The sequence below is a fragment of the Ammospiza nelsoni genome, chromosome Z (genome assembly GCF_027579445.1).
Source record: "Ammospiza nelsoni isolate bAmmNel1 chromosome Z, bAmmNel1.pri, whole genome shotgun sequence".
NCBI lineage: Eukaryota > Metazoa > Chordata > Aves > Passeriformes > Passerellidae > Ammospiza > Ammospiza nelsoni.
Window position 1 is genome coordinate 26,057,175 of NC_080669.1, and position 24,101 is coordinate 26,081,275.

Below are 24,101 nucleotides of genomic sequence, written 5' to 3' on the forward strand. Positions count from 1 at the left end.
TAGAGTGCAAAGCTCACCAGGTCTCATGTTAATTTGTGGGGTTTCTGCCCATCATCTAAAATATACCAGGTTTTCAGCCACTTTAAAGTTAACAAGGTCAATGAAAACACTGTGAAAGCCAGATCTACTTCCCAGTTTCACATACCTTAACTCTCTATAAAAAACTAATGAAGGGAAGGGGAGAAGCAGCTTCATGCCTTAAGTTAAATCGGCAGCTATGAGGAAAGCAGGGCAATATGTCTGATCTATAGACATGGCTTCTTGTCATAAGGAGACTCCTCTCTACTGATTAAACATGCAAGACTGAAAACAATTATGTTACTTCATTTATATCTATTGCAGTTGGGGACACTTGCTAGCCTTTGGCTAAGGCTGTATTCATCATAGCCAAATACCAATGCAACACAGAAGCTGGTATGAAATTCTGACCCTTATTTCTTGCCAGAGACTGTTCTTAGGGCAAACCAATCATTTTTGTAACAGCAACTAAGGTGTCACAGCAAGATGAAACAGTAAGGTGATGAGGCATGAGACACTTTAGCTTCATTCTTTAGAATCAGCAAGGTTTTACAAGAGCCCAAAGGAGACAAAAAAAGAGAACTGCGTTCCCAGCTCAGCATCTGTCTCCACCAATTAATAGAAGGAGCAAAGCAAGGAAGAATGTCAAGCAAGCAAAGAATGCACTTTCTTGTCCCTGTTCAAAGACTCCAGATTCAAAGCTCCCCATTCAGGTAAAACTGCACTTCTACAGGAAGGGAAGGCCCAGTCAGAATGCAAAGCTGGCTGTCATGTCTGTGCAAAACTGTGCCGAGGTGTGACTGGAGAACAAGGTCACAAGGCACCCTAGTCAAACAGGTCCACTTCACCCAGGGCACTGCTTCTTCACTGATCATACTTCCGGCAACAGGAGATTTGGAAAACACAAGCCCATGGAGATAGCAAAGCTGAGACAACAAGCAGAACCTCCAGCTCCAGCAGTGAGAGCATTTACTGGTAGCACACATGACCACTACAAAAATTCTAGCTAGACACATGTCTTTCAGGAAACCCTCACATGGTGAGATGACCAGGGCAGGCAAACCAAAATGCTGCCACAGAATGACCTTGTACACTGGAAGTCTGTATTAGTTTTTCATTATCTGGGAAGTATTCCTCTTGAATAGGTGAGAGGTGCACTTGAACACCTGGACTGATTTTCATACTCCTTACCTATCACTGTGATTTATTGACAAAAGATGTTTGAAGCTACTTTCCACAAAAATAAAAATGGGCTCTCAAATAATTTCAACAGCAGAACCAAAGACTGCATGACTTGTAATTATATGACCACCCAGAGTAAACTGACAACGATCCAGAAGAAACAGCAATCTCCTAATGGTGAACCATGCTACTTCACTGTACCCTACCAGGCCAATAACCCTGACTGACAATGTGAAAAGCAAAATTCTTGCAGTGCTGGGCAAGCAACAAATTTTCACCTGCCTTCATAATACTCCTAACCTTGGACAACACATCCAAAAAGCATGATAAACGAATATTTTTTAAGGTTCTTGGCTTTTTTAGCAGTCACTATGTTTTAATTATTCTTTTACTCTGGGGCAGCTTTCCCTCTGTGAGGTAAGAGTAGCTCTCAGAGCTACCTGTGTACCTATTAATGCTGGCAAGAGCTAAACTGTCTTCTGAAAAAGTTGGACAGCCATACTCTGATTTGCTTACAAGAAATCAAGCAGCTCAGCAGGCCTGTTGTGCAGGATCAACTAGTGTGAAAATACAAGCCTAATCTGCTCACAAAGTGCTGTTCCTACTGCAGCCATGGCCTGACCTGTTTTACAGCAGGCTACAGCTTTCTGCCCTGAAAGCCATTACACATCAAACAGGGCTGCCTCTGCAGACACTAGATAATACTTAAGTGAACACCCCATTAACCAGGGTCCATCATCTCCGTTTATCTGCCATGCCAAATAGTGATGTGAGTAAAGAGAAGGCAGCCTGCCATCCATCTCCACCAGCTAGCATCTTTCCTCTGAGAAAGGGAAATGCTGTGCAACAGGCCCAGGTCTTCCCTCTCATCTTGTGACATCAGGACCACCTCCATTCCTCTCTAAGTCATGACTTTTGCTTGGAAGAGCTTTAAATATAGTCTAGAACTATTACTCTGGCAGAAAGCACAGCTCTCAGCATGTACCAATGCACATACGCAAACCAGCTAGTCTTCACTGGGGGTACACTGACCTCAGGCATGCAGAGCCCATTAAGCCAAGATCCCACCTCTACCTTTGCGAAGCCAGCATCAAACACAAGGCTAATACATCCCTTCATGCAGTTGTTTTGCACAAAGGCCATCAGGCCCTCTTCCTGTATGACACACATGACAAGAGAAAGACTCTGCATCAGAAAGCCAAGACCCAAGGCACAGAGGAAAAATCCTCAGGCTGGCCGCCACAGCCCTGCCAGCAAACACAGCCTGCAGAGCTCCTGCCTAACGAGGGGCACACCCAGCCACCTCCCTAAGCCCCACACTGTGCCTCAGAACAGATATTCTCAAGACTTTCCCTGTTGTAAGGCAAATTCTGTTATCTGCACAGACAACCATGAAATAGTGTTTGCCAACAAAAAAAGCAGAAAGAAATTATGCGGACTTCCAACAGCGCAAAAAAAATAAGTAGGCTTAAAGGAAACACCCTAAGAATAGTCATTGTATTGCTTTAAGAAGTAAATTCTGAAAAGAACTTCAAATTGCATGGCATTATAACTGGTTGAAAATTCTCCTGCTAATGTTCACAAAATAAGGACAAATTTCTAAGGCTCTGAACTGGCTTTTCAGTCACAGAGATGATGAACCACAGATGTGACGATATAAAATACTTCATTAATACAACAACATTATTTTCAGAAGTGGTAAACCAAATAAATTCAGGGATGGTATAAACTACAGAGAAGGCCCTCCAAAGGTCAAACCCAGCTCAGGGCAAGATGGTTCTTCTACAAAGTCAGGAAGTAATTCTTTGATGTTAAGACTGGATTTTCACAGCACTGGGAATATTATGCCCTGGAAATATAGAGGTTTTAGATGCTTCAAAACATCAACTCAAAGTAAAATCTATTTTAAAACCCCAAGCAGTAGAGAGAGAAAACCAAATGCCTAGATCACATCCAGTCACATACCACATGCCACCACAATTCTAATGGCAAACATAAGCACACAAGGAATCGCAATGGCACTATGCTATTAAAAATGCATGGAGCTAAGCAGAAGTTGAAAGAGTAAGCTGGGACCAAGGAGGACCCTGTCTAGAATTCCTTCTACTTGAGAAAGTGACCGTAAATTTAGTAGAAATTCAAATCACTGGAAACGGCAGGGCTGGACATCAAATGACCATTACTAATAGCAGAAGTCATTTCATAAACCGGCTATGTAAGCATGTATCTGTGAGACTGTTAATTCAAATGCAACCAGAAGATACTTATATGAGAATCATTCTCTCCCCAAAACAAGCAGGCAGAATGTATCCAGCAGTATTTTCCTACTTGAAAATTCTCACAGCACCACGTATCCAGTTTGAAGAGCTTCTCCCATTAAACTGGCATGGTTAATGATGAACCTTAAGCAAAATAGCAGGCAGAGCTTTCCAGGATCAAAGCACCCTGACTGTCCTGCACTTGTATTTGTTCCTCCTTACACAGAAAGGCTGATGAGAAGAAAAAAAACTACCCTCCCTTGGGTGTGAAGGCTCATCCTGCCAGTTATCTGTTCCTCTTACTCGTCACAAATTCGGGGAACCTGACTGACATCTGACTGATTCTAAAGTTCAGCAAGATACCAAGCCTGCAGTCAGCAGATTGTAGTAGCTCTTACTTTTCCTATGTTAAGGAAGATCTGACACTTCCGAATTTAGTGCCAAGTCCTAATGCTCCTTATTCCAGCACACTGCAGCATAAGCCACCTTCAGAACAAAGAGTAAAATAAATCAAAAAATGCTGAAGATTAACCACAATAAGCCAATCATTACACTCCACTTAGTTTAACCAGAAACACAGTCTACTTCCACTGAAAATACATCTATATCCAAATTATTTTAATCTCCCATGATTGCTACCTATATTTCTATTTAGTTGGTCACTGTAAAGTTACCCTTACGGATAGTTGTTTGGGTTTGCTTTTGAGTCAAGTCCAACAGAAGGGAATAAAACCCTCAAACTTCAGCACCAAAGAAAAGATTATGTTTTCTGTACCTAGTGAAACACAGATGCTTAGTAAATAATGACTGCCCAAACCCACACAAAGTTTTAGCTGGAAATCATGTCTCTCACATTCTAAGTGTGACATTATACTACATTACATCAGGATGGTCCCAAACAGAACCTGCCTTTGCAGTTTCAGGAGCTCATCCTTCCAGCTGGTTTCCTATTGACCTGTCAATATACTAACCAGTCCTTCCCTTAGGTACTGACATAACTTGCTGTCTGAAAATACACCCTGGAACATTTGCACCACTCTGCTTTACACAGAGAACTGGATTACTTCTAGGTGCAGAGAAGAGCGGTACCTCCTGGTACTTTAGGAAACTGATTCTGTGTACCAGAGTCAGAAAGCACTGCAATTATCTGAAGAAAATGGAGTATGTACTGCCAGAGAGGTCTTACACCTCATTTCTATAGATACACTAGTAAAATTCCTTGCACTTTAAGGGAGCAGTAGAGATTACATGAAAAAGAAGGAAAAAGATGAGGTAGGTGAAGACACTTGTGGTCTTAAAGGGCTACTTTGTTGTCTTTGTGTTCTCTGGCTTTACAGCACACTGTTCCTCACCTGCTAAGCAGGAAGCATGTGAACAGAGCAGGGTAAAACCATAGGCGATGGCTGCTGACCATGTTGTCACATGGTTGCGCCTTTGCTACAATGAAAATTGCCAGGATCATGGACTTCCATATCCGCACTAGGTCTCAAGTGTCAAATCCACTTTTCATTTTTCTCCCTACTGTTCTGAAGCAGCTCTTTGCTGCTTTCCTAAGGAGGTGGTTGGCACAATCCGGAACAGGCATTCAGACTGCAGATATTGCTATCTTTGCAGTAAGCTGTCTTTGCCCCATCAGCAAATCTCCTTCTGGCCATATCTATGCTCAGTCAGCTTCAGATATGGTCCAATTATGTTTCAGCTGCACTTGTCAGAATAGATAGAGAACTATAAGGAAAAGACCTCCAAAGATATAATAGTTTATGCTTATTAAGTTCTGACTGTCTGTGGTTAAGTAAACCTTCTGACAATGTCAAGAAAAACACACTTAAATTCTACCTCAAGTGGTATGTTCCTCTAAAAATACATTTAGAAGAACAGAATGAGGAAAAAAACACCACAAAACACCAAAACTCACAGGAAAGGGTCTTATTTTAAATCCTTTTAAAGGGCCTTTTATTGCACCATTCTTAAAACTAAAGCTAAATTAGAAAGGGAAGGAAACTGGCTGTTTACAGAGGATGTGTGTCACAGAACAGCATGAATCTCCCCCACTATAGCACACAGAGTGCTGCCAGGTCAGCATAAAAAAAAGCTTGGGCAAGTTCTCCAGCTAATAGATTAGTGACATTCCACTGAATTTTCAAAGGTACACCAATTTTTTATCAGCTGAGAATTCTTGCTACACAGGCCTAAGCAATACCAGGTTTTAACAAACTCTATTACTTATTGACACTCAGTAAATACATAAGCATATGCCTATTTTTTTAATTCTGCAGCTGTTGCATTTAATTAAATGGATTTTTCCAGAATTTTGAAAACAAAACATATGAAAGTATAAACATAAAACTCATTAAATGAATTTAAAATGTATTTCAATGAATTCACAACTACTACTCAATAAAACACAGCAACAGCAAAAATCACTAGGGTTGAAAGTGGAGAGCGTCACATTTTAATAAAGCTGCAAAGAAATTCAGTCACAGGTGGCAGAATATTTTGCTTCATTTTAGTCAGGATCCTGCTACTAAAAGTCACTTATTTTATGACCAAAAGTATTAAGCAGAACATGAAATATTGCCCAAAAATTGAACTGTCATGGATTTTCAAAAAAATTAGGCATGCAGTGCCCTGTCCTCTTGCCTGTGTAAAAAAGAACTTGATTTACCATCAACATTTTTTAAAAGCCATCAGTTTTTACTGCATCCTGACTGCATTGAAAACTGCCACATCCTACCGTGTTTGAGAATGAGGGCAGCTGTTTATTTATTTAGCTCACAGGAATGCTGTAAAAATTAGGTAATAAGTGTTTGTAATATATGCTGAAGATAAAATGTATTATCACTAGAGACTGCTCCAAAGCTGAATATTAACTTGAGAGATATGGGAGGTCAGACCTAAATTAGGCACTCTGGCCTCAGTACCAACCAAACACAGAAGTGTACAGGACTTTTTCCAAACGGGGCAATTTCATAATCACCACTCTCATGAGAGCTCAGGCCCACAGAAATCCCCTGAGAAAGCTGAACTTTTCATCAAATAACAGTGTTACATATTTCCTAGGGGAGTACTAACACTAAGCTCAATGTGCAAAGTCTCTACCCCACTGTCTCAACCAACCTCAGAATGCAGCTTAAACAAACCCAATGCAATCTTCCACAAATCAGGCATTTCTTAAGATTATGAGATTAGAAGTCAGTGAAAAGAAATGCAGAATTTGCCAGAGTGGAAAGCAGAAAATAAATGCAAATTAAGGCTAAAACAGCGTAAGTTTGGTCAACATAATCCTGACATTAACAAGCTGTACTGACAAGTTCCATACAGAGGGAGATAATAGCAAAGTGTGAGAAGCCTAACTGTTCACCTAACACTTTCCACTTTATTTGCTGGTTTAAAATAAAAGTCAGCATTGACAGACAAGGCTAAAGACTAAAGAGAACACCCAGAACTTTTAAAGATGGCACTACCTCTGCAGCACATACTAATACTAATTACTGATAAGTACAGTAAGCAATTCTTGCTTTCTTTATCATTGTATCTTTATCTAGACAAGATAAAGGTGAATGAAATTAAGAAATTGAAATTTAGTATCTACTGGATACTCAACCACACTCTGTTGCTAATTGTAGTTATGGGTGCTGTTGACTCCTCTCCATGCAGTGCCATTAACTGGCACCAGGTTAGCTGGGTCTGAAGTAACTACGCTGCCAGTGCAGCCTTAGCCAACAAGCCTGCAGTTTCCTTTTTTTATTAATAGGTTTCACACAATCTTCTGCAACAGGATTCTCAGAAACATTTTTCTCAAGCTCCTGTCACCTAGTATAGTTCAGACACAACAGCTTCAGTTTATGGCTTTAATAATGTTCTTGTAAATGTCCATGTCTGACATTCACTGCACGTCTCAATTCAAAACACCACACCAGGATCTACTCTCTTTGGAAGAGTTAACTTGTCAATGCAAGTGTAAAAATGCCAGATTTAAAGTAACACTGCATATGTTTTTTCAATCCCCATTCAAAGAGATTTCAGTCTTGCTCTATCACATCCATACATATCTACCTAGAAGTTCAGAATTATGCCAGCTTGGATTCTATCTTCAGAAGTATCTCTGTATGAAGGAAGTTCAGACCAAAAAACAGCATTAAAGCCCAGTTCTACAGAACCAGAATACAGCACATTATGCTGAGATGTGTTTACCAATCTCAACCTCTCAACCTCTAAGCAAAGTCACATAGTAACAACTGTTCATAAAAAGTCCCATGGATAACAAGTATGATTCTCCAGGAAACAGATTTTAAAGTACAGCAGACCTTTGTACTTTGACCTCTATCAAACTCTATTAAACTAATTTTATTAGTTTAATCACATCCTTGGCTTCCAAATAATAAGGAAAGCAGGCTCTATTGAAAATGATGATTCCATATCTCGTTATATTGTAGTTACAGGACACTATTTTCTGAATTATGCAAATATCATGTCACCTAACTAATTAAAGCTATGCACCTAATTGCCCAATAAAAAACCTGGGACCAATGCTGCCATAAGAAGTCTTTTCCACTTCTGCCTACCTCTTGCCTGTCAGCCTCCCAGTTTCAGCTGAGGACAGAAAAAATAACACACCAATTGGATTCACAGAGAGACTTTGCCCACAGCCTGTAATAAGGGACCTAAACTGCCCTTCCAATAATGTTTTGGAAATGTTTTTCCAGAAGATCTGCAGTTGCCTAAACAATTTCCGTTTACTTAAAAAATAAACTCTAAGAACATTCATGTACATGCCTGTTTAGTAGCACAGAGATTTGAAGAAAAAATTAATTAAGCAAATGTGGGAAAACTGCCATGTGTACCTGAATCTCCTATCCAATCAACAACTACAATCTTTGTGCAACCCAGGCACCCAGTATTGGCCACTTCTTCCACTTGCTCATTGTGACAGGCTGCATCTCACCCAGCAGAAATCACAGCGGTTCCCACACAGTCCCAGACTCCCCTTCCTGGAGGAATGCTTTGGACTGGGAGGCAGTAGCAGCCAGGAATGCCCTAGGGAGTTCTGCTGAGGGCTAGTGCAAGGTAACTGCTACTGAATACACAAAGGTAAAGTAGCCTTCCTACCTACCTCAATAAATCAAGACCTCTCTACTGATACCACAGGACAGCATTTTTGGCAGCACTTTTCCCCTGGCCTAAAGGAAAGGCAAGGACCTGAATGTCTCTGTGGAGCACACTATCAGAGAACCCAGGTGCATATCTATGTGCAGCAACAAGAATGCCACCCTGCCACAGTTAGTGTTTGGAGGTGTTTCCGGGCATGAAGGCCACCTGGACATATGGTTTGCTAGTCTTCATTCTAGCCTAGCTGGTTTTTGCTAGGATTCTTCCCAAAGGAAGTCAGGGAGGAAACCAGTCTAATTAGGCAGGCATAGGCAGGTATAAGAACCAATCTGAATGTTTAGCTTGAGGGTGTGGGCTCAATTTTGTTAGGGACAAGACACTGAGGAGGGAGTTAGCCACCACCTTAATGTTACCTAGCAGATAATATATGACATCCTGTTTCCCTGAGCACCCTGTAATCATACAGTAATACACAAGCCACCAGAAAGCCTCTCCAAAGGCTCTTCTTTAGCCCAAGCCCTCTACCATCCTTCACCTGTTAAATAAAAAAAGAGCACTAATAGCATTGACCAGAGGACAGGCTGCCAACTCCTTCAGTGTCAACATCTCTGTGTGGAGCAGAGTGCAACATCAGCAAAGAATGCCACCCAGCTGATGTTTGTCTCTTCTGCCACAAGCAATACTAATCCAGCAAACAACTGGGACAGGCAGGGCACATGTGGAATAATAGCCCAAGATATGATGCAATTTCTTAGGCGATGTTTGTTTCCCTCTGCCTATTTCATTGCTCCATTTTCATTTAGTTGGGTTGGCTTCAAGAAAAATAGAAACATGCCCTTTGGGACCACTGAAAACTAAAAGCAATGCAGTAAATACTAGCCAGGCTGGCTTATATCTGCAACTTTTAGCAGCAAACAAAGAAGATGGCTTTAATTATACCTGTTAATTTATTACCCTGTGGCACTGCAGAACAAAGTATTTTAGAGTCATGTAGACAGAAGGAAGAAACAAGGGAAGTGTGCCTCAGAGTCAATAGCAAGCTGTACCTCCATCTTTCAAAACAGAAGAGGCTTATTTCTTGCTAACAGTTCGCCTGATAAAATGGCACTGAGGCCAGCTGCAAATTCAGTGCTTGCAACTGGTGATCCCAGCAGCCTTTTCATGCTCTTGAAAGTGCCGTCACCAAGGTCTTTGACTCTCTGTACTGATTTGCACTCTGCCTTATCATGAGTGTTAAAGACCTTGGTGACATTGCTGGACAGACATGTAACAAGTGGAACAGAGAGGGCAACTGGCATCTGCCTGCAAAATTGATTATGTTATGGTATGTGTGTGCCTGCACGTAGATTTCACTGCTCGGGGTTTGCTGGAAGCAGCCACACAACAGCAGTGGCCATAGAGCATGACAGCTGCATGTGCTGAACTCCCTCACACCACCACTTAGCACTTTATCCTGGCATCCTGGCCAAAAATCGTGCTACATGAAGCCACACTGAACTGTTCCCTACTAATAACACCTTCCTCTCCAACAGAGAGATCTCTGTTGTCCCTCCTCCAACTCCTGCATAAACAGCCCTGTTATGAGGAATTATCTCCCACCTTATCAAGAAGTGCCTAAGATACAAAGCCTGTTGAAATGAGTGGATAGCATGTCCTGAACAAAACCTTCATGTCCTACCTTGTGTTTAACAAAGACACTGACATGCTCATACCTGTGCAAGCAACGTGAGCCATCTTAAGTAGGTCTCTCATTCCCAAGGTTCAGCTCATGCCTAACTTCAGATCAGAAGACTAAGAATCACACCTTGAACTTTAGTTTGTGAGGGTTGTTTTAAAGAAGGTTCCAGTGAAAGGACTCTGGCAAATGCCCTCTGAACAGATTCAGACATCAGAAACCAGATATAGACATGAATGCTCTGCATGACCAGCATTAGCTCAAATTTGCACGCTAGCAATGAGAGATAACTCCCAGAAGCCTGTTTCAAAATCATCTGGCAGTAGTGGGAAGAGTGTGTGAGGGGAGAAAGGAGCTGCAGAAACTCCAACAGAGTCGATGTCACATCAAGGAGCACATCCCACTGGGGAAGTTGTAAAGTTCCACCTGTATGCACCACCAATTCACATGGCTTCAGGTCCAGGCGAGAGTTTGTAACATATAGGATATTATATTTTCAATTATTAGCTTATTGATAACGAGCCCTCCTGCTGCTGGGGGAAACACATATATAGAGACAGTGCTTTCAGGCTGGGTGGTGCACTTATATCTGACACCCACTCCTACTGTCTCCTTAGGTTCCCAGAGTCACTGGAAGAAATGCTCCAGAGGGAAGAGGATTTGCATCTCTCACACCTCATCATCAACAGCAACTGAGAGTTGACCTCCCTTGAACAGGAATCTAAGCACTGCTAAGTATAAATAAATGAATGCTTCTAAGATTAGAGGATGCTGTATCATGCATGCTGTCAAAGAATGAATCACACAACCAATGAGTGGACAGCAGGATCCACCAAGCTGGATGGCTTTGTAAATTAGCATAAGAAAGACAAACAGGCTTTGTTCTCCAAAGGCCTTACCAACCATGGACATTCTGTCATCCTAATGACACAGAGGCTTGATTTTTTGATTACACATTTGAAATATTTTATTATAGAAATATAGTCTGTGTGACTGGGTCTGAGGATTGTTTTTACAGTCAGTCCACCAGTCTTTACAGTAGAGCGAAACATGAGCTTCTGACTTTCAAGTTGTAAAATACTCCATAGGCAAAAAAAAAAACTCTTCTTGGAATCACTCCTCCCCCTTAAGACCTTCCCAGCAGTAAGAGCTTCAGTTTATCGCTTTAATAATGTTCTTGTAAATGTCCATGTCTGACATTCACTGCATGTCTCAATTAAAAACACCACACCAGGATCTACTCTCTTTGGAAGAGTTAACTTGTCAATGCAAGTGTAAAAGAAATAACACTAAAGAGTAAAATACTACTACTAGAAGTGTAAAACCAGTGACAATAATTATCTGTCATTCTGATGGGCAGAGCTTGTTCCCAGCAAACAAACCAAACAATTGAAGATATCCATGAAAACAACATCAAACTTCTCCTTGGGAAACAGTCATTTTAACTCATTTTGGCTGTGTTCATTATGTGTCCATTTCTGCACAAAGGATTCACTCTGTATCCTCTCCCTTCTGAAGCTGCTCCAGATTTAGGTAAAAGTGTGAGATGTCAATCACCAGTTCTGTGAGTAAAAAGAGAGAAGGCCTGGTGGTATGGATACTGAGTTCCTTAGCAAGAAGGCATGTCCTTTATACACAACTATGAACTAATGGTCAGAGTCAGTAGACTACAGTATTATATGCAGCTGTGATCACATCACAGGTGACCTGCAATGTACTGAGCAAGACAGAAAAGAATGTAAAAATACCATCTCTGCTTTAGGTATGCTCAGTACACATCAGACTATGTGACACTATTCACATCATATCAGGTTAGATATTTTTCTCCCTGCAGCCTGCCTGAGCTTCAAATGATGAGAGCTAAGAAGAACTATTGCTGTGAAACCAAGAGCAATTTTCACAAAACACCAAAATACTACCTGTGTCCAAAGAGCTCTACATGCTGCATAAAGGCTATGGGTGAAGACCCTCAATGGCTATGCTCCCTTTTCTATTTCCCTGCTGTATGTCTTTCTAAACTGTTACTTTCCATCATTTCCACTAGGCACATGCCACACTAACACAGCAGCCAAGACAGACAATCTTTCAGGGAAGAATATGCCAAAAAACTTTTAGGCACCACATCAGAGAGACCTGGCAATAGCAAGGATCTGCCACATTATTTCCTGAGACTGGACAGAGCTCTGCTGCAAGCTTCCCATGTGATCTCACACTAGTCAGTCATTCATCTGCACAGGGCAGGAAAGCACACCATCTCCTCACACAAGCTAAAAATGGGAGGATTCTAATTTTCATAGGAAATAGGGCAGTGAAACTAGACAGTTTTCTTTTGTACCCTGCCATTCAAAATCCTGCCAGAGAATATCAGAGAGTATATAACAGCAAAGTCAAAACCAAAACAAAACGCAAGAAGGCAAATGCATATTTCATTGTCAGATAATAACCAGTTTTGAGTTTGTAAATTGGGAGGCCAATATCTGTATTTCTCCATCTGTGTTCTTCCAGCACACTTCCCTCTGGAGCTCAGAGGGTAGAACACTAAATTGCAGCTACATCGTGTTCACTGCTTCACAAAATATCAAAATAACTAGTACTTTTCCAAAAAGACACACTACTTCAGCTCCTTTGAGAAAACAAGCACTTTAACAAACTTCAGTGTGCTCAGGATTATAGTTTCACATCCAAAACAGCTGCTGTTCTTGGCATTACACACCATGCCTTTCTTCTTCCACCAAATAAATTAAAGAGCACACAAAGCTCTGACACAGGAGAGGTTTAAGGTACTTCTGCAGGATTGGAAAAGGTTCCATAAGCTGCAAGTTATAATAGTGCACATTCACATTATGGTACATTCCTGAAATTTACCCGCACATAGAATTAACCAGGCCAAAAATATCAGATATTGACTCTTTCTATCAGGCTATTACCTAAGCCAGAGGAATTTCCCAACTTGCGTAGTTTTCCCAGGACCTTCTGGACATCCTTTATACTTGTGTCCTGTTGGCTGTACAACAGTAACCTCCTGGCATCCGAGAACAAGCGGGAAATACTGTAGGAAAATAGAAAAACAACCAGCAGTCATCAGCTCCATGAGCCACCATCCACAGATACAGTTTTACATACCAATTCCAAACTTCAATCCCCTCTAATTATGTCATGCCAGCACAAAAACTTTCCTCAATGACTACCCAGTGACAATCCAAGGAGGTTAATAAAAGATGTCTGCTAATGCAAGATCAATCAATAAGTTACACTGAACATCATGCATTTGAAAGCGGTTTTATGACAGAGGTGGAGAGGGGTTCCTGCTGCTTCTTAGAAGCACAATAATTTAACAATATCCTTGCTCCTTTCAAATGCTTCTCCAGATGCATTATGCTCTACATTAAGCCTATCTTTCCCGAGACCATGAATGTAGCAAGTAAGGCAAAGTATAAGAAAGCTGGCCATAAATTGTGCTTCCTGCATCATATCAGCCAGCAATAAGCAATAAACATCAGGGTGTATTCCCTAAACATGTTCAACTGCCTCTCACTCTACATTGTTCAGAGGTTCATTAACCAGGAAAAAAGATGCTCTGAAAAAAGGAGCATCTTAAAAAGCCTTACTTTTTTGAGGTCAAATTCTGAGCCCAGGTAAGAGAATGGGCTCAGTCCTTATCCATGCAAAGCTTTTCATTCACCAAGAGCTTCAGGTAATTGAACTTGGGAATTCTGCATGCCTACCAGCTGCCTGCTAGCCCCTGTGAAGTTGGTAACTGAAGAATCTGGTACTACAGAGGCAGTAGAAACTGCAAAACCCTCACACAGTGTAAGATTTCACAACTGATAGGTGACTTCCAAATACCCCTTTCCCCCATGTTTCCCTAAGAACAGAGATGAGGCAAAAGCAGACAGACTCACATGGAGGCATTGAAGTTTCCAACAATACCAGGGGATTCCCCAGGAGTTGGGTAGCGGAAACATGGGTTGTTGGCATTGCAGATGATCCCCTGTATCCATGGCAAGGTTCCTGCTGAAGGCATAGCTTTATTTGGAAAGTGACCTAGAATATAGAAAGACAGGAGTTAGAAGACAAACACATGATACAGTCCTCTACCACACAGCACTGTATTTGAAGAGCAGTGCTAACCCTGCACTGACTATTGCCCCCAAGTGCCTACAAAAGAGCAGACCAGCCAACGCTCAGTCCTACGAAGAATTGAGCCTGTATTAGACTCCCCACGCTGCTCTTTCAAATCTTCTTGCTGAGGTCTAAACCTTTTCACTAAAGAACTAGTGAAGTCATAGACCAGAGTTTACATCCTGTATAAGAACAAAGCAGTAAAAAACTAGTCATGGCAGATCTCCACCAGTATGCCACTTGTATACTTGTGAATCCCATACCCCCACACAATGACTGGGGAAGAAAGGCCTCCCTTGTATAATCCTGGACCTTACATAAACTGTCAGGCTTCTTTTTGCAACAAGCTTGCTTCCTCACCTTCACACTAGGGACAGGATCTTGGAGGAAGATTATGTCCCTTTCTCAGGATCTCAAAGCTCAAGACTTTGAGGATCAGATGCCCACCCCTCCCCTCTGGTGCCCACCTCATCCTCCCAGCATGCCTGCCATCACTCAGGGGGCTGGCTCCCTACCTCCAACTCCAACAGAAGTATCAAAGCCCAAGAAAGAAGTAGTATCAAATCTGTTAAATTACAGCAAGGCCGATTAATGTGGATGGCTGAAGGAAGATGGAAACCATATCAGCCCTCCCTGGAGAAAGGCAAGAACTCTATGCAAGAGAAGGGTTAAGGAAACTAAGCTTAGTGTTTCCAGGGAACTCTTGCTCCTAATTCTCTGTTTAAAATAGAAGAGCTATTTACCTGACCTGACTTTTGTTTCATTTTACCCTTTTGTTCTTGGCTGAGGGGCTTGCAGTGAAGGAGGGAGAAAGAGGAAAAATGCTAAGACTTTCAGATTCATCTTGTAAAACTTCCCAGAAAATCATCTTCTCTGTCCTCCATGCCTTTCATTTTACACTGTTAGTAACTCCAAGAAAATGTTTAGAGCAATGTCAAAAGAGGAATGACACACAAGAGTTTATAGTAACCATTTAGACATAGTGATGCATGTAACACCAGTTTCTCCAAAAGTATAGCAGGAATCTGTTGGTTTTAAATCAGATAAGATACAAAGAAAACAGTGCAATATAATTTTCAATTACAGTGCTGCACATAATTTTCAATTACAGTGCTGCAAACATCTAGCTTTTCAGAAGAGATTAGTCATGTCTTGTCAGCTTCTCTCCCTCCCACTGCCAAAAAAGTGCATTTTGAATACTTTGAAGGGTCACAGGAACAGAAAAGAAGGTTCTACACGACACAAGACAGCACTAGCACTCTGGCCCAATAGCAATCTGTCTTCTCTCACTGGGCTGGTAAAAGCCACATAGCTATCACTTCAAAGTTAATTGTTACTTCCCATTTTAAGAGAAAACTTCCTCACACCAAGCCAGGCTGCTAGAAACAAGAAATCCTGACAACAGTCCAATCCTTGGTTCTTCTCATTCAGGGAAAGAAAACTGAAAATTTTACTGGTTTGTTGAAAAAGACTACCATTAAAATGCTGGTGCTATGTGGAGGCTACAAAGCACTTGCACACGGCTCTGTTACTGCTATCACCTACAAGTGATTTCATAACAGCATACAACACTGCCACTACAGATAACAATCCTACTTCCCTTAAGGCATCCACAGGGTTGCCAAAGAATTCACCATCAACCCAAAAGCCTACTTTCTATGTCTGCTCACAGTCCAGCAAAAGCTGCTTCACTTCACAACACATCCACATTTGTCAGCATAAGCGAACATTCAGTGAAACCAATCCAGAAAACACAATTTAGAAACCTATTCAAAGGAGGTCTTCAAAAAATGAAGAAAAATAAGCCATAGAAGTGAATTAAAAGTTATCAGATGCCCTTTACTCTGTAACTGCTCAGAACAATGCAAGAAGGCAGCCAAAGCAATAATAGTCATGTAATTGGGAAGGGAAAAGGATTGCAGGTAAAAGACTCAAAACTATACTCATGACACCATGATGCCAGACCAAATGTTTTACATGAAGGCTACTGACTAGCAAGACCAAGCCAAGTAGTCCCACAAAATCACAGCTCTTGCTAGGTTTCAGTTTATATACAGCCCTGCCGTAGCTGAAATTAATTACCACTAAGGTTGCTAGTTATTTTTAAAAGCTGAGTAGAGTGCTAATTGCTTCTCTTCAGCTTCATGTCTATAACTCTCCTAATGTCACTGTAACATTCAATCAGAAGAGGCAGTTCAAATTCCATGTAAAATATGAGATTTAACTTAGGGAAGTTTTAACTATGCTGTTGAGTGCTGAAAAAAGCAAGTTAGGCAGTACATGGGATCAGCAGAGTCAAAGTGTAATGGGAAACTGCAAACACTAACACCTCAGATTTAAAAAGATACCAGCTTGAACACGCAAACAGCACAAAATGCCCCAGACACTGCAAAGACAAGATAAGTGCTGTAAAAGGGAGTTCTTTCCTTATTTCAAGAAAGAAACACTTCAGAGGGCCATTCAGAAACATATTTTCCTGACCCTTAAACCTTACCTTGAAGTAATCAGGCTAAGGAAAGATAAACAAAGAGCTATTCCACAATCACTTAATTGCAGTATGAAGCTGTCACCAAACACAGTAAAACAACACCATGTTCCTAATAAACAAGTCATGCTTACTAAATCAAATGGCAACCAAAGAGGCCTATAGATAGTCATTTATAAAAAACAAGCTCCCTTTGAAAGAAAAGCAGTAATCTGCCCATTTAGGGCACAAAAAGAAAAGTAGAATTGTTTTTTTGTCAGCAACGTATGACTGCTGAATCTACTAAATGCAGAGCTGACACTGTAATAGTTCGAAGGAATGGAATCACTCTTGTGCCCTTTAATGTGATACATTAATGCACTTTACTACCTGGAAACAGGATTGCCTTCTTAGAGATCAGAACACTGCATTCTTTTATGCTAAGTCACACACAGATCAAAAAAGAGAAATAAGGCTGGGGTGGTGTGCAGGTTTTACAGATATTGCAGAGCTGTACAGCAAATTCTCGGGTAATATAAATACAAAATGAGAAACAGCAAGAAAGAGCAGCAACCTACAGTCCTTGGAGTAACATCATCAGTTAACTGCAGTTTCCAAGGTGGAAGCAAAGGAGTTATTAAGCCCTCTTGCATATTTCTGACTGAAGTGGGGAACCACTGCTCTTTCCATCTTGCCAGCTGCATTATCGCATTCTAACCATGAAACAAAAGCAGTCTGGGTGCAGCTGCTGTGTTTGCTACTTACATTCATGCTGCTCATACGGCGGATATGAAAGTCTTACAGAGATCAGGATGAAGAAGATAAACAGAGGCCAGGCAACTTCGATCAGCAGCTGGAACTGGAAACAATAAAGGCAAAGTATTAAGACATCATAATCAAAATAAAGGTCAGAACAGAAGTTCTAGGACAATCCACTTGTAAGCCAAACCAGTTTTGTAAGCACTGTCTCACTCTGCTCTGCCTACACATACCAGGATCGAGAAGTTTGTTCCTCCAGCTTCAATGTGCAAAGAATTAAAAGTTTTTTTTCATTGACATGTGCCAGTTATTCAACTGAAATGGATGTACTTAAGGGCTATTTTTGGCTTATTTTTATATTTTTCTGTCCCCTAACTGAAAAAACCTCCCAATTAATCTTTCTAGAAATGAGCTGAATTTTTTTTATCCCATATTTTGAAGCAGTGAGGTACTTATATCCCATTCTCACAGCAGACCATTAAGCTTCTACCCTAACACATGAGGCATGGAAACTGTGCTGATGCATGCTACACCAACTCTTTCAGTACTGCAGACATGTATTGCTAGCTAGAAAGCAGAGCTACTAAGATTAGGCTCATATCTAGTCTGTTTTGTTCTAATTTATGTTTTTTTCATGAAGGTAGGCAGCACACACTGGTACAGGTAATCTACAGAAAGGCAGTGAATATCTGGTAAAGAAATAACTCAGTTATTTAGAGGGACAAGACAAGAAGAAAAAGCCTGCTGGATATTAAATATACAACATTTCTTAAAGTATTGAAGTGCAGAAAAATTCACTGCGATGTGTCACATCCCACAGAAGCATGTGGACAAAAGCAAGCCTACAGCCTATAGCTTCTGAGACAGAAGCTGAAGTTTCCCAGACCTGAGCTTCAGAAGCCACATCCCTACGTTTCCACTCCAGAAAGACTGCATAAACATGTATTTTCAGTAAGCTACGAGACAAAATCTGAAAGCTTTTTATGCTGATATTCTGTATGCTTCTCATCTATTACTAGCAGCAGAACAGAGTGTTTTCTTGGTCAAATGAAGAAAAATCTTTTCCACTTTTTTCCTGAAAAACTCAGTCTTTTCTAATAAGAGGTCTACATCATCCTCCTTAAAAGCCAGAGTGTAAGACATGCAACCTAGTGGGAGACAGTATCCCCACCCACAAACATGTTTTTCCATGTTCCATCATTAACAGCTAAAACTGGACTCTTAACACTCAGCACAAGACACTCCATGCAAACTTTGAGGTGACAAAGTTCTAGGTAACTACTGTACCTCAAAATAAGCACACACTGTAAAAACAGGGCATTAAAACAAGGGTCACTTGATCCAGCAGACGAAATTATGTAGGACGGCCTTTCACAGATACCCTTCAGAGCTGACATCAAACAGCAAATAGCACCCCTACCTAAAAGGTATAAAAATTGAGCATCAGTCTTCCAGGCCTTCCTGGTAACAGTGCCAGTCTCTGCAAGATAATTCTGGGATACTGTTACCATTGGATCCTGATATTAGCTCAGCTGGTTAGAGCGTAGCGCTTATAAGGTCAAGGCTGCCAACATAATCCCCACACGGCCCCTTCACTTAGGAGCTGGCCTTGATGATGCTTGTGGGTGCCTTCCAACTCAGAATATTCTGTCATCTGTAATCGTCATGCACACACTGTATGACTACTGGGTAAGAAATCCCACTGAGATCACACTAACAGAGGTACCAGGAAGATGCCTCAGTATCTGTAGTCTCTTATTACAATAAATGATGCAGTGGCAGCACACAACTCAGCCATTAACATTGACAGCCTGCTTCCATCTGCGTTAAACAGTGCTCTGGCTTCCAGAGATCAATGTTTAGACCTAGGACACTGACAACTTGTCTACTCCTGTTTTTAAGATACTCTTATAGCGGCTGCCAGGATGGCATAGCAGGACTTTTCCTCCACTTGACAGTGAAGTGGCTATGAAACCAGGACAACTCCATTCTGTCTTCCAGCATCAATGGTCATGCTTTTGCACATGTCACAGCCCTCAGCCACCCTGGCTGTAGGCAAGCAGATGCACCCCAAGCAACTACTGCTACACTGTTTGGGGAAGAACAGTGTCAGCTGGGCTTGTGGAAGCCTCCTGCAGTGACCAGTGTGGACAGGTAGCCTCTCACAGCCCTGCAACTGCTACAGAACTAATGAGAAAGGCTGCCCTTGAGCACAAGCCCTGGCTTGCTCAGAGAATATCAGCCCCAGTCACACCACACTGGGGTGGAGAGCAGTGCCCAAGAAGAAACCCTGTTGCTGCAGGGGAAACAGGCCACCCGCACACATAGCTCCTCTCCTGCACACCTGGTTACACAGTCACAAAGGTAACCATGTGTGGGTTGCATGCACAACACACCTCACTCGGCACATCAACAGGCCCAGAGAGGATAGAGAAAGGAGCAGCTCGAACCAAGTTGCACCTTTACAGCTGAAGGAAGTCATCATAGCAGCTACCAAAATGCTACATTGTGAGAAACAGCTGGCAACTGCTGCACCAGAGGTTTGCACAGGGACAAGATCAGAGTGTCAGGAGCACATCAGTAGGGACTCCTCAGCAAGTCTCTTGGGCTGCTCAACAAAAAACTGAGTTATCTTTCTTTGCTCTTAAAGGTCAGTAGGTTCCCTCCCCTACTGCTTCCTGACCCTGCTGTGACAGCACTTTTCATCCACTCTGGCATTTCCAGACAAGGACACAAAGATACCAAAAGAGAACATGTCTTACTGAGATTCATTCTAAGTAGATACTGAAAAATCAAGTCTCCTCTGCCACTCTTGTGCTGCAACGACCAGCCAGGTAAATAATGAAATGAATCTTCAAGAACCCAACACCTCACCTATCCCAGCTCCATCAGGAGTTGAAGAAGGAACATCCCACTTGCACACAGCAGGTGAATTCAGCTAGGAACAAATTTGTCCTAATTTTACCAAGGTTAATCCCTAAGCATGTTAAATTTATACCAGTTGCCTGATTCAGGATGCCATTAAACACTGAGCTCTACATTGTGTCAACAGGAAATCTGTTGAGCAAGAACTAAATACACTATCACCCCATCCCACTGTCAACTCCCCTTCCCACCTTTATGGTCCAGTTTCAATGCAGGGAGCTACCAGAAGCTGACCAGTCTCTCCATGCAAGTTTGAGGTGTCTCCTCATTTGCAAGAAAGCAGGGAGGAAAAGGTTTTTACCCAGTGACCCCTGAACATGATTTTTTTTCCTCTCTATGTGAACTCATTCCCCTCACTTCAGTGTTGTTGGAAGCCATCCAGTACAAAGTAATACTTCAACTGCACACATTAAGGTGAGCTTTGAACCCAGGTTTCACAATGCAGCCCAAAATCACAGCAGCCAAAGAGGGGGGTTCAGTGGGAAGCCAAGGCTAGCCCACATTTTTCATGAGAAGGGTAAGGATCAAACTATTGCTAAGCTACACCTTCAGTAAGTACAAATGGGAGAGAGTCTTCATCAACACAACTCAAGGACAACGGTCTCCTAACAGGAAAGCAAAGAGAAGGAACTGTGCAGCTGTGATAACAGCATGGTAAGAAGAGATGTTCTGCCCCTTCTCTGCCATTTCCTGTTAAGCGGGCTTTTCCTCAGACAAAGGCTGGATTTGATGATCTTGGAGGTCTTTTCCAAACTTAATGTCCCTATGATTCTATTATTTTCAGAAGATTCTGGTAAAAATATAGCAAGCCTTCATTCCCACTGTAAAATTCAGGTCCTCTGAAATAGCCTCCTAGTTTACCTAGCAATTGCTGAGAAGATCCAACCTTAAGGAGCCACAGCCAGTTTTGAGACTACTCCCTCAGCTTCATTTGCAACATTTTTCTAAACTATGAGACCGTTCACAAGACCAGGATGTGACCCACATTCAGAGAGCTGACAGGCTCACTCCTTGCAGTTGACAGAGTCCATGACCTCTCTGGTGGGCAGTACTATCCTGGGAGATCAAGCTCCATTAAAAGCAAAAACACGCAAAACAAAAACTTTATAATCACTGGCAGCTCTGTTTATATACAAGACAAGATATAGAGGCAGTGAGGCCCTTTTGTCTGTTTTATTTAACAATGGACTAATTCCAGCTCTGAATTCACTGAACTCAAGTCCTGTAAAAACAAGCCTCAGACACCTGAGTGAAGACTTCAGGGACTGTGACCATTGCCAGTGGTAAATATGATAGCCTTTCCTCCCTTGTGACACTGAGTTTCTAAAACAACCCAACTCAACCAGCTGGCAAGCATCCTGACATTTGAAGGGTTCAGAAAGCTTATCAGAGACCACTTTCCACTCAACACTTCAGTAACTTATGTTCCTTTCACATTCCCTACTGACACCTCCTCAAGGTCAGATCTAACAGGCCAGATCCTCTGAACAAACCTGTTGGCACAAATCATGTCCTTGTCCAACACAGGTATTTCCTAAACCCCCATGCTTTCTCAGACTTTTAACTGCTTGCAAGAGGTATAGCATCCTATGTGGTCTCAACCTTAAGGCAAAAGAATTTTAAGAACACCATACTGGATCCACACTCCTGTGCCCTTTTTATCACAAGGAGAAATTCTTCTTATATATTGTCTATTCTTAACAGGTAAATTTCTACACTGTTAACAGATGGTGAGGACAGCATTTCAGCCACTCAGAACACACCTTGGCAGAAGAATATCCATTACCTGGGTTTATCCTGTGCTGCTACAAGAACATGCTTCATGCCATCCACCTAATCTATATCTTCTGTTGTAAAGTTACATAGCAGGTTTGGGATACTCTCAATGATTAAAGTGACTGGAGATATCTGCTATTGCCTCTGCCACTTCTGCCATTAGGAAGTGGCAGGATTTTGTTGCCATTGTTGCAGCTTACAGCATTCAAAAGGTTTTAGACTCACAGGCACATCACTGCAGCCTGGCAATGTCTCACCCACAGAGCGGAGCAGGTCTCAGCACAGGTTTTCATTTCACATCTATTTTGCTGCACACAGCAGTCATGCACCCTCTTTGCCTGATCTGACACCAGTGTTTCAGTACTCCAACACTCTCTCACACTGGAATTCAGGACAGAAGTCTTGAGCACCTTCAAGCCCTCTGGTGTCTGTCCACCCACCACACTCTCCAGTTTGAACAGGGTCTTTCCAAAGCCAGACCTGTTGTTCAGCCAGGGATCACTAAAGGATGAACTTCAAGTAAGACACAGGATGTTTCCCTGTTTTTCTTGAAAAGCTGTATAGTCATGCAAGCTGCAAGACTGTAACTTAAGATCTCAAAACACCCTTGGGCTAGTACTTACAGTCTGTCTTCTTCTGTAGGTAAAGTTCTTCCATAGCAGCAATCCCAACTGTGTCCAGAAAGCCATCTTCCTTCAGCAAAGCCTAGAAGCTCCCTTTAGGTAGCAGCAGCAGTACACAGTACAGATGTTGTGGCCAGGCATTAACTAGTGAAAGAAAAGAAAAACAGGAAAAACGTTGGAAGGCAAAAGTTTTGTCATTCAAAACAGAAAAGGCAACAAGATCGGGAAAGACAAGAGGCTGCACTCTGTGACCTTGCAACCTCTTCAGGGAACACCCCACACACCCCATGGTCTCCAGCCAAGTCTCATGGGTCTCAGTAAGCTCAGACTTAGACTCACTGTTTCTTATCTCAGAGCTCCAAAGCACAAAAAGAGGTTTGCAATACAATTCTCTTATTTTCTGCCCCAGAAATTGCAAGAACAAGGACAGCCCAGAATGAGAATAAGTAAGAGGCTTTGAAAAATGATTCAAAGATTCCTCCAAATAACACTGAACCATACAATTCAATACTTTTCCTTAAAGCATCTTTTCATGTACACTTTTATTATGGTGAAAAGCTGTCTGCCAAATTAGGAAAATCCTCATTTTGAAGTCCAGTCAACACCGCTTGTAGGCAAAACTGTTGTGCATTTAACAGGCAAGGGAGAAATGCCTGTTCCCTTGAAGGTAATGATTAAGAATGATGCTAAGGTTGTTAAAATTTAGATGAAGTAAATGGAAAATTGTTGTGCATTAAGTGTCTGTCTTGCTACAGTACAAGAGCACATGGGATTAAAAAAATTATTTTCAAAAATTATTGTCTTTTGTGGCAATTAATAAAAGCATAGTATAGAGCTTGGTACACATACCTTTCCAGCAAGGCTCAATCTTAAAGCGCTAAGGTGAGCTTTCACTATATTAGTTAGTCATTACACCTTTTTTCCAAAATTAATTCAGCGTATCTTAATTTACTTCCGAATGTTAAGGCCACTTCAAATTAAGAGCAGTTGAATCCTGAGCAAGTGTCTGCACAGGAACTTAGTTAATCCACATTAAATTAATTCTGATTTATGTACCTGAATACACTCAGTTGATAGAATCAGCATTTAGAGGACAACTAGCAATTGATTCAAACACACACCAAGAGAACAACTCTTTCCAACACCTGTTAAATTGGGAACACACATACTTTTGATTCTAGTGTCCCATG

The 24,101-nt window shown here is 41.6% G+C and overlaps 1 protein-coding gene across 4 annotated transcripts in view; it reads right to left on the minus strand.

The window, feature by feature from the left end:
- The window catches only part of ABCA1 (ATP binding cassette subfamily A member 1), a 91,934-nt gene that overhangs the window by 52,639 nt on the left and 15,194 nt on the right, over positions 1 to 24,101 (minus strand). For 3 of the 4 annotated variants that reach the window (XM_059491733.1, XM_059491732.1, XM_059491734.1), the window contains exons 2-5: positions 22,912 to 23,055; positions 17,594 to 17,687; positions 14,145 to 14,286; positions 13,170 to 13,291 (exon numbers count right to left, since the gene is read on the minus strand). In XM_059491733.1, coding sequence (XP_059347716.1) covers positions 13,170 to 13,291; positions 14,145 to 14,286; positions 17,594 to 17,687; positions 22,912 to 22,977 — 424 coding nt within the window. In that variant the 5' untranslated portion in view covers positions 22,978 to 23,055. Of the gene's footprint in view, positions 1 to 3,528; positions 3,674 to 13,169; positions 13,292 to 14,144; positions 14,287 to 17,593; positions 17,688 to 22,911; positions 23,056 to 24,101 lie in introns of those variants that run through there. The other variant, XM_059491735.1, reaches the window with a different exon arrangement.